This window comes from Garra rufa, chromosome 18 (assembly GCF_049309525.1).
Source record: "Garra rufa chromosome 18, GarRuf1.0, whole genome shotgun sequence".
In the NCBI taxonomy this organism is placed as follows: Eukaryota; Metazoa; Chordata; class Actinopteri; order Cypriniformes; family Cyprinidae; genus Garra; species Garra rufa.
In genome coordinates, this window is record NC_133378.1 from 24587229 (window position 1) to 24602409 (window position 15181).

The 15181-nt window shown below is 34.1% G+C and overlaps 1 protein-coding gene and 1 long non-coding RNA gene across 2 annotated transcripts; both read left to right on the forward strand.

Annotated features, from left to right (window-relative positions):
* Positions 1 to 1872: 1872 nt before the first annotated feature.
* Positions 1873 to 10133, forward strand: pa2g4b (proliferation-associated 2G4, b). The gene is made up of 13 exons (XM_073823278.1): positions 1873 to 2074; positions 2761 to 2889; positions 3845 to 3950; positions 4035 to 4104; positions 4189 to 4281; positions 5335 to 5398; positions 5481 to 5559; positions 5646 to 5724; positions 5817 to 5950; positions 6908 to 7002; positions 7281 to 7408; positions 9170 to 9223; positions 9330 to 10133. Exons 1-13 carry the CDS (start codon positions 1987 to 1989, stop codon positions 9393 to 9395), a joined length of 1185 nt encoding a protein of 394 aa, XP_073679379.1. The 5' UTR covers positions 1873 to 1986; the 3' UTR covers positions 9396 to 10133.
* Positions 10134 to 13118: 2985 nt separating this feature from the next.
* On the forward strand, positions 13119 to 14253 carry LOC141291598 (uncharacterized). The gene is made up of 4 exons (XR_012340349.1): positions 13119 to 13179; positions 13292 to 13318; positions 13846 to 13868; positions 13952 to 14253. It is a non-coding gene; the product is annotated as an uncharacterized lncRNA (long non-coding RNA).
* Positions 14254 to 15181: the final 928 nt, after the last annotated feature.

Genomic DNA, 15181 nt, shown 5'->3' on the forward strand with positions numbered 1-15181 from the left:
ACAGTCTGATAAAGCCAATTAATTAATTCTTTGAAGATTTTGTTTGTATTTCAGTTTTTGAAAGAGAAAAATGACAGATTAATTGGAAAAGAGATCAAATAAGCCATAAATCGTTAGATTTACTATGGCAAGCTGTTTTAACATTTAGGTAGTAGTAGCTATTTTGTTTTTGATTTCATCTATTAATCTATGACTAGTAATTATTCCAATAGTGACAAGTATCTTTTTAAATATTACCCGTAAGCATTCATTAGACACTAGTGCTTATTTATTAAACACTAGTATCTTTATTACTAGTAACAATTCTTATCTTACTAGTCAGATCTGCTTTTTTACTCTTCTTATGTTATGACTAATCCAAATGGCCAAAGTAGAGTACAATTTAAAATGCTACTAGTAAAATAAAAAAATTACTATTACCATTTTGAATAAGTACTAGTATCTAATAAATGTGTACTAGTAACTATTATATAAATACTTGTAGCTAATCAAAAAGTACTAGTATGTAACAAATAAGTACTAGTATATATTTAATAGCTTCAATTATCTAATAAGTACTAGTATCTAAGGTACTAGTATCTAAAAATACTGTAAGTACTAGTACCTAATAAATAACTGCTAGTGCATGAAAATTGTCACAATTGCAATACATATTTGTCCAAACTAAATAGTTGATATGTCAATAACAGATTCCCATAGAAGTCATTGTTACTAGTAACAATAGAGTAAGTGCTAGTCACTACTGAAATAAGTACTAGTATCTGATGAATAAGTACTAGTATCTCTTAAAAAGGTACTAGTACCTAAAGAACATGCACTAGTAGCTAATGAATAGTATTAGTACTTAATGGAAAAGACACTAGCATCTAAAAAATAAGTACTAGTAGCATGAAAATAGATAAATGTTAAATGGCTTGCCATAATAGTTGTTTTTTTTCTCGTCTTATCTTATGTCTTGTTCAGATGGCCACAGTTTTGTTCAGTTAAAAATGTTACTAGTAAAATAAAAATGTTACTAGTAACACTTTGAATACGTACTAGTAACTATTAAATATGTACTAGTAACTATTAAATACATACTAGTAGCTAATGAATAAGTACTAGTATCAATTTAATAGGTCAGATTATTACCTAATGAATAAGTATTAGTATCTAACAGATAAATGCTAGAATGTAATAAAAATAACTAGTACCCATTTAACAGGTAAGACTATGTAATAAATACACACTTAGATTTAATGATTAAGCTCTAGTATCTAATAATAGGCAATAGTAGCCTATCTAAAAAAAAATAAGTACCTAATAAATAACTACTAGTAGTAGTATTAAAATTATTTACTAAGACAACTGGAATAGGTTACATACTAGTCAAAACTGAATAGTTAGATCCCCACAGATGGCAACTTTTTAAATTTGTTACTAGTAACAATAGTACTATTGAAATAAGTACTAGTATCTTTTTAATAGGTATTAGTATCTAATGAATAAGTATGTAATTCTTACCAGTATCTAATAAATAAGAACTATTGAAAACGTACTAATAGTACAAGTACCAAAAGCACCTAAATAATAAGGCCTAGTAGCTAATAAATAAGTACTAGTACTTCATGAAAAACATACTAGTATCTAAAAAATTAGTACTAGTAGGATAAAAATATATACAAGTAACGTTACGGTTAATAGATTAAATGTTAAAACGGCTTGCCATACTAATATGATTTGTTTCAACGTAAAACGCTGGAAAATTTATGACGAGAAATGATTAATATATTTCCTCTAGCTCCTGCAAAGATCACTCTGTCAGTCTATCCGCAGGTCTGCGACTTTTATTTTGAAGTGCGGTGCAGTAATCGGCCATCTTGCGCGTTTCCACGGCTGCTGTTGGCGCAGGCTGTGAGATCTGAAGCGTGCTGTGTGCTCCATCATCCCGCAAGCGAAGCGAGGGAAAAAGTTACGAGCTCTTCTTGAATCCCACCACTGACAAGCATGTCAGGAGACGACGACCAGCAAGAGCTCACCATTGCTGATGACTTGGTGGTCACCAAGTACAAGATGGGGGCCGACATAGCTAACCGTAAGAACGATTCTGGAGCTTTATGTGTGATTAAGGGTTGAATTTGACCGAGCTGAGGTAACGCTACAGCTCAGCGCTCGGCCATGTGTCTGCGAGCTGTAGGGAGATAGACATCGATGCCAGTCTTTTCTGGTTTTCTGACTTGACTTAACTTGAAATCGTATGGACAACCATCAGCAGCCGATGTTTTGTAATCTCAAGTGCGTTATTTATGTTTATAAATATTCGGCTAGCGGGTTAGCCAGTTAGCTGTAGTTGTAACGTAGCGACTTTTAGTAATTGTTCACCCAGAAAGTTATATTCTGTCATTATTGGCTTACCCTCATGTCACTCTAAACATGTATGACTATAAACCACAAAAGAAAATGTTTGACAGAATGTAAGTGACTGACAGCCTGAGTCACCGTTCACTTTCATTGCATCTTGTTCCTTACAATGAGAGTGAATGGCGACTGACGCTGTCATTCTGCCTAACGTTTTCTGTTGTTTCACTGTAAGTATGGCAGGTGCTGACAAAGTGTTAGCTACTGAAATGTTCAATTTCTTCCCTTTTTTAGAAGTGCTTACTGAATTTTTGTGTATTGATCTTCCTCAGACCACGTCTTTTTACATAGTGCTTTAGGGAGAGCTACAAAATGTTTTTAGTTAGGAAACTTTGTTTAATGTGAGATCTCTTTCTCTTTCAGTGGCTTTGAAGGTGCTCATCGAAGCAGCCAAGCCTGGTGTGTCTGTCCTCAGCCTGTGCGAGAAAGGAGACGCTTATATCACTGCTGAAACAGGCAAGGTCTTCAAGAAGGAAAAAGAGATGAAGAAAGGTAAGAATGCTTCTTAATTTATGTGTGTGTGTGTGTGTGTGTGTGTGTGTATATATATATATATATATATATATATATATATATATATATATATATATATATATATATATATATATATAAAATAGTCATTACAGTCTTGAATCAATTATTTTAAATGTAACATTAATCATTCATTTTAAATATGTATTTTTATCATTTTAAAAAAATATATTTTTAAAATTCTTTTATTTGACAAATTGTATATTTAAAAAGAAATATATTTGTTAATGAATAATTGTATTTTATGCTTAAAAAAATAAATTATTATATAAAAAGTACTTTTCAAAAGTTAAGAAACTTTGCGGTTTCTAAACGTTTTAATGAAGATTCTTATGCTCACCAAACAGAACAGAAAAACAAAAACAGAAAAAAGTCCTATTTTTTACTATTCCTATTTACTATACTATTCATATTCACTCCAGTCACATGATCCTTCAGAAATCATTGTAATATTCTGATTTGCTGCTCAAAAAACATTTATTAATATTATTATTTTGTTGAAAACAGCTGAGTATAATTTTGTTCAGGTTTCTTTGATTAATAGAAAGTTCAGAAGAACAGCATTTATCTGAAATAGAAATCTTTTGTAATGCTATAAATGTCTATATTATGACTTTTGACCAATCCTTACTAAATGCTGAAAATGTAGCTTTAAAAACAGGGGGGAAAAAAATACATTTTAAAATATATTTAAATTGAAAGCAGTTATTTTAAATAGTAAAAATATTTCACAATATTACTGCTTTTGCTGTATTTTAGATCAAATATAAATAAAACATAAAAAATCTTACTGTCCGAAACGTTTGACTGGTAGTATAAGAGACTTCATTAAAAATATTTAAAAAGCATAATGTTTCCAAACGTATGAGTACTGTATATGAAATAAATTGATAAATGTTTTATTCTTGTGTGACAGGGATTGCCTTTCCCACTTGTGTGTCTGTGAACAACTGCGTATGCCACTTCTCACCGCTGAAGAGCGATCCAGACTATACTATTAAAGATGGTGACTTGGTTAAAATGTGAGTATTATTTCTGTTTGATTTTTTTTTTTTTCATCTGTTTATCAGTCCATTTCCTCATTACTGCATTCTGTTTTTTTACAGTGACCTTGGAGTACATGTGGATGGCTTCATCTCCAACGTTGCTCACAGCTTTGTGGTTGGTGTGACCAAGGTATGTCTGTCTTTGTTGTTAATGCCACAACTCTCATTTTTCATTCTGTTAGAAGTGCCCTTAACTTCAAGGATGTTCTTCTAGGATGCTCCTGTGACAGGACGGAAAGCGGATGTGATCAAAGCTGCCCACCTGTGTGCAGAAGCTGCTCTTCGCCTGGTTAAGCCTGGAAATCAGGTTAGTTAGAATCATTCCGGTCCTGCAATTAAAAAAGAAGATCACTTCCAGAGAGAGAATTTCCTGATAATTTACACATCCCCCATGTCATCCAAGATGTTCATGTTTTTCTTTGCTTCAGTCAAAAAGAAATGATGGTTTTTGAGGAAAACTTTCTAGGACTTTTACTCCATATAGTGGACTTTAATGGTGGTCAACAGTTTGAAGGTGCAGATTGCAGTTTCAATGCAGGTTCAAAGGGCTTTACGCAATCTCAGGCAAAGAATTAGTGTCTTACCTAGTGAAACGATGGTTATTGTCTAAGAAAAATACTAGTTTATATACTTTTTAACCACAAAGGCTTGTCTTGCACTACTTCGACCTCACACATTTACGTAATCACACACTTGTGACGTAGGAGGGAGTACCAACCCAGTGTTTGCAAAGAAAGTCAAACACCCTTTACAAAAAAAAGGTAAAACAACAATGTTGGACAATTTTTAAGTTGGAGGAGGAAATTAGTTTTTTTGCCTTCCCCTAACTTTTTCCACACAGATGATGTACTCGCTTCACAGAACTAGTGCAAGAAGAACATTTGTGGTTGAAGTATATACTTATTGTCTTTTTTTTTTGTAAGAAAATGACTGATCATTTCTCTAGGCAAGACCCTTATTCCTTGCCTGGGATTGTGTAGAGCCCTTTAAAACTGCATTTTGGACCTTCAATCCATTGGGTCTCATTGGAGTCCAGTATATGGAAAACATTCCAGGAATGTTTTTCTCAAAAAACATAATTTTTATGCAACTGAAGGAAGAAAGAAAGACATGAACATCTTGGATGACGTGGGGGTGAGTAAATTATAAGGAAATTTTCAGCCTGGATGAGAACTAATTCTTAAACTCATTAATAACACTGATTAATGATTTAATCTTTTTTTTTTAAGTCGCAATAAATTCTCTATTATAAAATGACCTTAGTAGTATTTTTTTTTAATGACACTGTAATTCACAAACTGTTTAAAACGCATTTAGGACATTGTAATAGATCAGCCGGGTGTTTTTCTGTTTTTCTCAGAACTCTCAGGTCACAGAGGCCTGGAACAAGATTGCCCAATCATTCAAATGCATGGCCATAGAGGGTGAGCTGACCGAAACCTAGACTCACTCACTATTGAAGCGTCATAACATGGTTTTTAAAGCTCCTTCTGTCTCTCTACCCAGGCATGCTGTCTCATCAGTTGAAGCAGCACATCATTGATGGAGAGAAGACCATCATTCAGAACCCCACCGACCAGCAAAAGTCAGAACAATGAAGCGCTAGATTGTTTTCGAAGATGATTGAGTGTTTCCCTAAGCTAAATGCTCTCTGTCCTTGTCTGCTCTAAGGAAGGACCATGAGAAGGCAGAATTTGAAGTGCATGAGGTGTACGCTGTGGACGTGCTCATTAGCACCGGAGAGGGAAAGGTGAAGACTCGTCTCAACGTCAACTGTTCCCTCGATGTCTGCTGTTAACATCCGACAGATAGCTGATCACCTTGATCTCTTTCTCTCTGCAGGCTAGAGACTCCGGGCAGAGAACCACCGTTTACAAGCGAGACCCCAGCAAGCAGTACGGCCTGAAAATGAAGACCTCCAGGATGTTCTTTAGTGAGGTTGAGCGGCGATTTGATGCCATGCCATTTACTCTGAGGTAATTCGTTTTAGGTTTAGAAATTTCATATAAAAGATGTTTACATTTAGTCCAGAAAGAGAAAATAATAGTTGAATTTATAAAAATGACCCGTTCAAGTTTTTATAAGTTTGATTCTTAAAACTGTGTTGTTACTTAAATGATCCATAGCTGTTTTTTTGTTGTTTAGAGATAGTTGCTCATGAGTCCCTTGTTTGTCCTGAACAGTTAAACTGCCAACTCTTCATCAGAAAAATTCTTTAGGTCCCACAAATTCTTTGGTTTTTCAGCATTTTTGTGTATTTGAACCCTTTCCAACATTGACTATGATTATGGGATATATCTTTTCACACTGAAGACAACTGAAGAACTCATATGCAGGTTGAAACACTCACTGATGCTCCAGAAGGAAACACGATGCATTATAAGCTGGGGGGGGGGAACCTTTTGAATTTGAAGATCAGGGTTATTCTTAACATGTAAGTATCTTCTGTAGCTTCTGATATGGCAGTACTAAATAAAATAAAAAAAGATATTTAGGCAAAATAAGAAAAATGTACACGCATTCATTCTGATCAAAAGTTTACACCCCTGGCTCTTAATGCATTGTTTTCCTTCTGGAGCATCAGTGAGTGTTTGAACCTTCTGTACTACTTCTGAGTCCCTTAGTTGTCCTTAGTGTGAAAAGATGGGTCTCAAAATCACAGTCATTGTTGGAAAGCATTCAAACACACAAAAATGCTGAAAAAACAAAGAATTTGTGGGATCTGAAGGACTTTTCTGAAGAAAAGCAGGCAGTTAAACTGTTGAGGACAAACAAGGGCCTCAACTGCATTTCAGTTCCAGTCAAACGTATGACTTTGAAGTTACTAGTATCTCATATGAAAGTGCACTATTCACCTCTGTTGCTCATCACATTTCTTTGTGTCTCTCTCCTTGTCTTTCTGTCTTTGTGTGGTCTGGTGTCTGTTCTGTCAGGGCATTTGAGGATGAGAGTAAAGCTCGGCTGGGTGTGGTTGAGTGTGCCAAACACGAGCTGCTTCAGCCCTTCAATGTCCTGCACGAGAAGGAAGGTGAGGCATTAGTACTGCAGTCATAAAATTTCACTTTCATATGTAAAACCTTCAACCAAGCATGAAGATGATAAGGTTAAAGTTTTGCAACGAATCACTAAATGAAAATGAAAAGTAATTTCCTGTCACGCCAGTGCTCAGAGTAGCGCATCCAGCACATTTGCCGCATGACCAGGTCAAAGACCTGTTCTTATTTTAGAAGTTTGGTGCCATCAGCAAAGTCTCAAGAGTCACATTGTCAAACCTTCTGTTTCCTCTTCATCTCCTTTTCTTTCAAGGTGAATATGTAGCGCAGTTTAAATTCACAGTGATGCTCATGGCAAATGGTCCTCTGCGTATCACCACTGGACCTTTTGATCCAGAGCTTTACAAGTCTGAGCATGAAATACAAGACCCAGAGCTCAAGGTAAGAAAATGAAGGGTTCTGGTGGCTCACACATAACTAGAATGGAAGTTACATGAGGAGAAGTTTCTTCTGGTTACCAAGCCTGCATTTATTTGATCCAAAGTACAGCAAAACAGTAAACATTTTTAAATATTTTTACTATTTAAAATAAAATAAAATAAAATCTTGATTTCAAAGCAGAATTTTTAGCATCATTACTCCAGTCACATGATCCTTCAGAAATCATTCTAATATTCTGATTTACTGCTCGATTTTTTTTTATTATTACTGTTGAAAACAGCTGAGATTTTTTTTTTTTTTTTCAGTTTTTTTTGGTTAGAAATTTCAGAAGAACATGATTTATCTAAAATAGAAATCTTTTTTAACATTATAAATGTCTTATCACATTTAATCATTTTAAAGCATTGTTGATAAATAAAAGTATTCATGTCTATAATTTATTTCCCCCCCCAAAAAATACAGACTCTAAGCTTTTGAATGGTATAGAGTTATAATGTTACAAAAGCTTTTTTTTTTTTTAGACATATGCTGATCTTAAGATCTTTCTGTTCATCAAAGAATCCTGAATAAAATGTACTCAACTGTTTTAAATATTGACAATAATAATATCAATGTTTAATGTTTCTTGAACAAAAAAATCAGCATATTAGAATGATTTCTGAAGGATCATGTGAAACTGAAGACTGGAGTAATAATGCTGAAAATTTAGCTTTGATCACAGGAATAAATTACATTTTAAAATATATTCAAAAACAGTTATTTTAAATTTTAAAAATCTTACTTTTTTGCTGTACTTTAGATCAAATAAATGCAGGCTTGGTGAGCTGAAAAGACTTCATTAAAAAACATTAAAATGTGTGTGTGTGCCTTTTAAGGACTAGTTGGGAATTGATTGTTTTATTTTAGTATATATGTAATTATTCTAATAATAGGTAGAAAGAACATTAGTATGAATAATTGTTAAAGTATAAAAATGAAAGTTTTATTATAACAATATTAAAATATTGTCAAAATTATATTGAAATTTACATTGTCTGGGGCTTGGTTTAAAAAAAAGATATAGATTTCTTGATTTTATGAAACAAAAATAAAAAGATATCATGCTTCAACCGCAGAAAGACATCAATATAACAGCTTGTAAACAATATCACCATAAACTCATTAGTCAGCTAGAAAAATTAACTCTTGGATGTACAATTTTGCAAACTATATGGACCATAAAATTCATTATGTTTTTACTGTTGCAATTTATGTGTGAACAATTTATCAACATTTAAATGTTCATATTTCAAAACATAATTATGTAGTTGTAAAGTTAGTATTAGAACTATTACAAATAATATAATAATAGCTTTATTCAGTGTAAAATTAGTTAATTAATTAATTTTAACTTTCAATATTATAGTATATTTTTTAAATAGATTACACCATGAATTGTTTTTTTTGTTATTGAGAAAATTTACCATGGATTGTACTAATATATATCCAAAATAATCAATATTGAATCAAATCGAACCAAATTCAGAAATTTGTCTCCAAAACCCAACCCTTACTTATGTTGTCTATAATTTACTTTTATTCATTAATGTCATTTTTTTAAAAAAATATATATTTTAGTAAATGGACAAGGGACAAAGATTTAAAGGTCATTAGCAAAAAAAAAAAAAAACCTGCTCTACGTAATGAAATTCTCCAGTTGGTTTTTGCAAGATTTATTGCAATCATTTTTTATACGATACGATTTTATTCTTTTATTTGCAGGCACTGTTGCAAAGCTCAGCCAGCCGCAAGGCACAAAAGAAGAAGAAGAAGAAGGTTTGTTGTGTCAGCATCCGCTTTCCCAATTTCTAATGGCACTTAAATGAAATATGAAAATATATGTAAATATCAAACCGTATTTGTATGATTTTTCTTTCCCTAGGCATCCAAAAATGTGGAGAGTGCCACAGGACAGCCAGTGGAGGCTGAGAGCGAAGCTGCTGCATAGACTCCCACTGCCAACCAAGCTGACTGACAGAGCCTCTGCACAGCCCAAAGAACAGAACCGTTAAAGCTAATTATGACCTGCCCCAATGAGAGGCCTTCCGGCCAAGCCTTCTGTCTTTTTGAATACCTCCTCATTAGTTATATAAGACTGCTACAGGGTTTGTGCAGTTTACTTAAGTTTGGTTGTCTTTGAACGAAGCTGTTCTCCGGAGCAGCCGAGAGCATACGGATGAGCAGGTAGATACTGTCCAACCGTGTTTACAGGAGGCGAGTGCTGGGTTTCTTTTGACCCTCTCTGTCATTGTACAAGCCATCATGAACAATAAACGTTTAACGGTGGCACTGTTTAGGCAGTATCGCTACAAAGTGCCATTCATATCCATGCAGATGAGATCCCTGTTTGATATCTGTCAGTTGGGAAATGATCATAATTTGTATTGGTGACCTGTAATGAGTCTTTGGAGTGGTAACTGCCTCACTACAACTTAAATATGGCAAAACAACTACAATGGAAGCACTGTTAATCAATTTGGTAAGCTTTGATTTCTGTTAGATGACATTCAGCATTCGTTTTCTAGTACTTCCCGAATTATGAAAATGCTTTTCCAGAGTCTGTTTCGATGTAGATCTTCCTCTCAGCTTATTGGTCTTGACTTCTGAAACCATTGTTTATTGACTAAACTGACTGAAATTATCCTGCCATTTTATAAGCGTACATCTAATAAATTTAATTAGCCAATATATGCATCAAAGCCTGGTTTGTTTCAATTTAAACACTTAAATATCACAATCTGTTGTGCTACACTGCTATTCATGCAGATTTTATGTTTTTGAAAGAAGTCTTTTCTGCTCATCAAGACTGTTTATTTGATTAAAGATACAGAAAAATCAGTAATATTGTCAAATATCATTGCCATTTAAAATAGTTGTTTTCTGTTTTAAAAGACTCTAAAATAGAATACATTCCTGTGATGCAAAGCTGAATTTTCAGCATCAGTCAGCAACAGTCTTCAGTGTCACATGATCATTCTAGAATCTTTCCAATACTTTTTTCATGATTATTGGATGAATAAAAGGGTGAAAAACAGCATTTATTTTGTAATAATATACACTATTGTTCAACGTTTAGGGTCAGTACATTTGGTCGTTTTCTTTGTTTGAAAGAAATTAATACTTTTATTCTATAAAAAGTGATAGTAAAGACTTACGTTATTAGAAACAATTTCTATATAATAATAAGTTCTGTTCCTTTTAACTTTTTATTCATCAAAGTATCCTAAAAAAAAAAGTATCACAGATTCCAAAAAATATATAAAGCAGGATATTAGAATGATTTCTGAAAGACCGTGACACTAAAGGCAGGAGTAATGATGCTGAAAAATCAGCTTTGGATCACAGAAATAAATTTATTTTAGAATATATTAAAATAGAAAATCACTGTTTTAAATAGCAACATATATCTACTTATTTACTACTTATTAAACTACGAAATGCTTAGGTTTCAGTTGTATAAACTGATTTTTTTGTTAAATTTTTGCTCAAAAAGTGTGTTTGTGCAACATGGATAACATTTTAAGAGCGGTCTAGGTGCCCAAATACTACGTGTGCCCACTGGACATCGACATGAAAAAGCCTTTACCTAATAAATTGCAGGTAAATGACTGGTAGGTGAAATGAATTGTATGTTATACAATAGTGGCCAAAATGATTAGAACACTAGTATTTTCACCAGCTAAAAAAAAAAAAAAAAACGTGTTTAAGTCAGTAGTTTTTATCTTTTGCTGTAGTGTGTCAGTGGGAAATAGAATTTTGTTTGCACAAGGAATTTGACAACAGCCAGTGCTCCACACACATCGAATCTCACCATCATCCAGTCTGTCTGGAATGACATGAAGAAACAGAACAAACTGAGACAGACTAAATCCAGCAGAACTGTCACAACGTCTTCAAGATGCTTCAAAAAACCTACCTGCTAGCTAACTGAAAAACTGCAAGTGCACATATAGGGAAAAAGCTGCTTTAAATGCAAAGGATGGTCACACCAAATGTTGATTTAATTTGGTTAATTTAAATTAGTTGATAAAGAAAATCCGGCATCATTGTTTTACAGCATTTTTACACAAGTGCCTAAAACTTTTAACAGTAGGCCTACTGTAGATTTGCAGGTAGGTTTCTTGAAGCATCTTGGAGACTTTGTCACAGTTCTTTTGGATTTAGTCTGTCTCAGTTTGTTCTGTTTCTTCATGTCATTCCAGACAGACTGGATGATGAGGAGGAGATCAGATCTCTGTGTGGAGCACTGGCTGTTGTCAGACTCCTTGTGCAAACAAAAATCTCACTGGATTATTACAATTAATGCACAATTAATGTTTAGAAATGTAAACTGATATTTTCTACTGACACACTACAGCAAAAGATATAAATAATTGATTTAAAACCATTTTTAGCTGGAGAAAATACTAGAGTTTTAATCATTTTGGCCACCACTGTACAAGATATTAAATTTATTAAACAAATGACCCTTTTGCAGGATACTGTAATTGTGTACAACCCAAACAAACTTTACAGATCTTTACTGCGAAATATTATAATATTATTTGTTCAATTCATTATAAACAAACACCTGTGGAACAGTCCTTAGGATGCAACGGTTTACTTGCGGAATGCATTTAAGAAGATTACTAAATCACAGTTATAATAATTTAGTAAAATGAAGAGACCTTTCTACTGACTGGTAAACACCAGAATAAAGATGTCCAAGGGTCCTGCTCTCTTGTGTGAACATGCAATAGACCTGCCTGCAGGGAGGCATGAAGACTGCAGATGTGACCACAGGGTCTGTAATGTAAGACGCATAAGAAAGTGCGACAGGAAGGACAGTAGCAAACCACATGTAACCATGCGTCCCACCAGACACGTATAAGAACTTGCAATACCTTGGTAGAAAATTGAGGAAACCTCTCACAGAAATAATATGCTAATCTGGTTCATTTGATAAGGATGAGAAGCAGATAGTGCCACAGAAGAACTTTTGTTTAAGGACTCGTTATTTCTGTTCGCAAAATTCATGTGAAATGCTTAATGTATAGCCTACCACAGGTTGCGAATTGAGAAAAAAAAAGGAATTAGCTTTATTCGTCAAGTGTGCGAAAACACACGAGGAATTTGTGTTTTTAAGGTGCTCCTGGTACATACATGCATACATAATTAAGTAAAAGTAAGACTTAACAATAAATAAAAGCAGTTATGTGAGAGGAGCCATGTTTGTCCGTTGTATTTGATATCGAGAAATGGCAAAACTGTTTTTGAATGTTTCGCTATTTTCTCTTATAAAACACAGTGTGTCGTCCATGTCAAACTCAATAAAATGAGCTGGTAAATCAAACCCCTAAGTAGGCTAAAGAGGCATATTGAATTAAATTATTTAGTTTAAAATTAATTATAAATTTATATAACTAATAATAGTATCTAAGTAGTTGTGGGTCTATATTACAAAATAACTTTAAAATACATTTTAATTTAATTGTACTTTTTATTTCAGACAAGTCCTATAAATTCTGCTTGTGCGTCACATAAATAACTTCAAAAAAATCAGCCAAAATAAACTGTGAACACGTGAAAAAAAAATTGACCACAAGTAAAATTGATTAAAATGTAAAATTATAACATTAACAGGTGTAGCACGTTTCTTTTTATAGTCGCTGAAAAATGACGCAACCGGGGTGTATAAAAGAGCCCGTCTCCCACATGACGTTCTCTTGGAGTTGTTGCTATCGCTTGACGAGGTGAGGAAGTTGCATCCGCTGACATTGTGTTACCATCTCATACAATCCATAGCAATCCAAGACATTTACGCACCATCCATCGACAACTCTAACTTTATCTTTTTATTTACAGAACCATCTTCTCATCATGAGAGCGAAGGTAAGTACATTTTTCATTTATGTGTTAAATAGACTTTCTTGTTGTTGGGCTAGTCTTGATAGCATCCTACTGGCAATGCAGTGTTTATTACGTTACAGCATTTAAACTATTTGTAGGCGTTTACTTTAGTTTTATCTTTAACCATGCAGAATCAAATCAATGCAGAGATTTAGTTTTACGTTTTGTTGGGACATTTATACTCTGGGCCTACTATGCTAATGTTAGCCCGCTAACACTGTCGCAGGGAATATTGTGACCACGTTGAGTTTGCAGTCGCTGCCTATTTTTTTTTTTTTTTTTTTTTTTTTAAACTTACTTACTCGCATTGGTGAAGTTGTGGTTTATCATAGTATTGTCGATGTATTGCTCTTTGTTTGCTTAAGTATTCCGCCTGAAAGGCCATGCTGCATATGACAATAGTCGAAGGCGCCAGTCTCTAATGCGCATGTGTGATTATAGTGAATTGCAATGTTCGTTACAACTGCTTAATCAATTCCGGTTTATTAATGGTTGTGTTCTTCTTGTAGTGGCGAAAGAAGCGTATGCGCAGGTAAGTTTATCCATTTGAACTGCGTCTTAGTTCCTTCCTGCATTGGGATGAGCATGAAATGACTGCGTCCATGTTTCTTTTAGGCTGAAGCGTAAAAGGAGAAAGATGAGGCAGAGGTCAAAGTAAGCTGGACCCTGTTCGCTGAAGCTGATTGTTCCTCCACTTCAATCTCCTTGGCAAGAGTCTGCTGGAAGCCCAACTAAAGCTCCACTCATCCACCATCTATGAGGCCTGCTGTCTTCTAAATGAGGATTTGGTTTTCCATCACCTGGTTCTGCAGAAGCGTCCTGGTCTTGAAGACCATGTTAACTGTTTTGGACATTCCTCAGACCTGTCAGTTCAGCGAGTTTGTTAATTCGTCAATAAATCTTTTTGGTTTAAAGAATCTTTTGGCCTAGTGTGTTCTCTTGTATGAAGTAACTGTTCCAATTATGCCGTATGGTTTTAGAGGTCAAACTAGGGTATTTGCGTGAACAATAGTGATTGCACTATCCAGAGGGCTTTTATTCATGCCTTTGCTGCTTTTGTAAACTTAATCATGCATGCTCCTTTTAGTCTTTTATTCTAAGCTTTGACTTAAGAGTGCATTTTACTTACCCTAAATTAACAGATTTAAAAGCTGAAGTTTTGCTTTTAGACTTGGCTAGAATTGTAGTTGGCTGCCATGTTTGACGTCTGCTGCTAGGCCTGTGACAACTGTGAATATACAAGTTTATTTAAAGGGACGGTGCACCTAAACATTGTCATTACTCACCCTCATGTCATTCAAACCTGAAAGACTCATCTTTGAGCTGCAAAAATAATTGTGACCCCACAAAATTAGTCCCAAGTAGCAATAGCCAAAAATGTTTTTTTTTTTAATTGCAAAAATCATTTGGATAAAGATGTTCTGTGCAGATGTATTAAGTTTCATACCATAATACCAAAAATGATTTTTTTTTTTTTTTTTTTTAGTAATATAAATTTCTGAGCACTTTGTTTGGAAAACTTTTTTGCACCTCGTTTTCAAATGGTATTTCAGCCAAATATTGTCCTAACAAACCATACATCAATGGAAAGCTTGAGTTGTCAGATGTGTCGATCTCAATTTTTTGTTTTAATGGACTCCTGTGACTGGTTGTGGTCCAGGGTCACAGTTTTGATAACCGCATCAAGGGAGCGAAAACTCATATTTCATCAAATTTTAATTTGGCGTTCTGAAGACGAAACAAGGTGAGTGACTTTTTTTTTTTTTTTTTTTTTTATAAACTGCCTCTTTTACTTTCTACATTTGCTTAAGCTACTAACTATGGACAGCCGGTATTAACGAATTG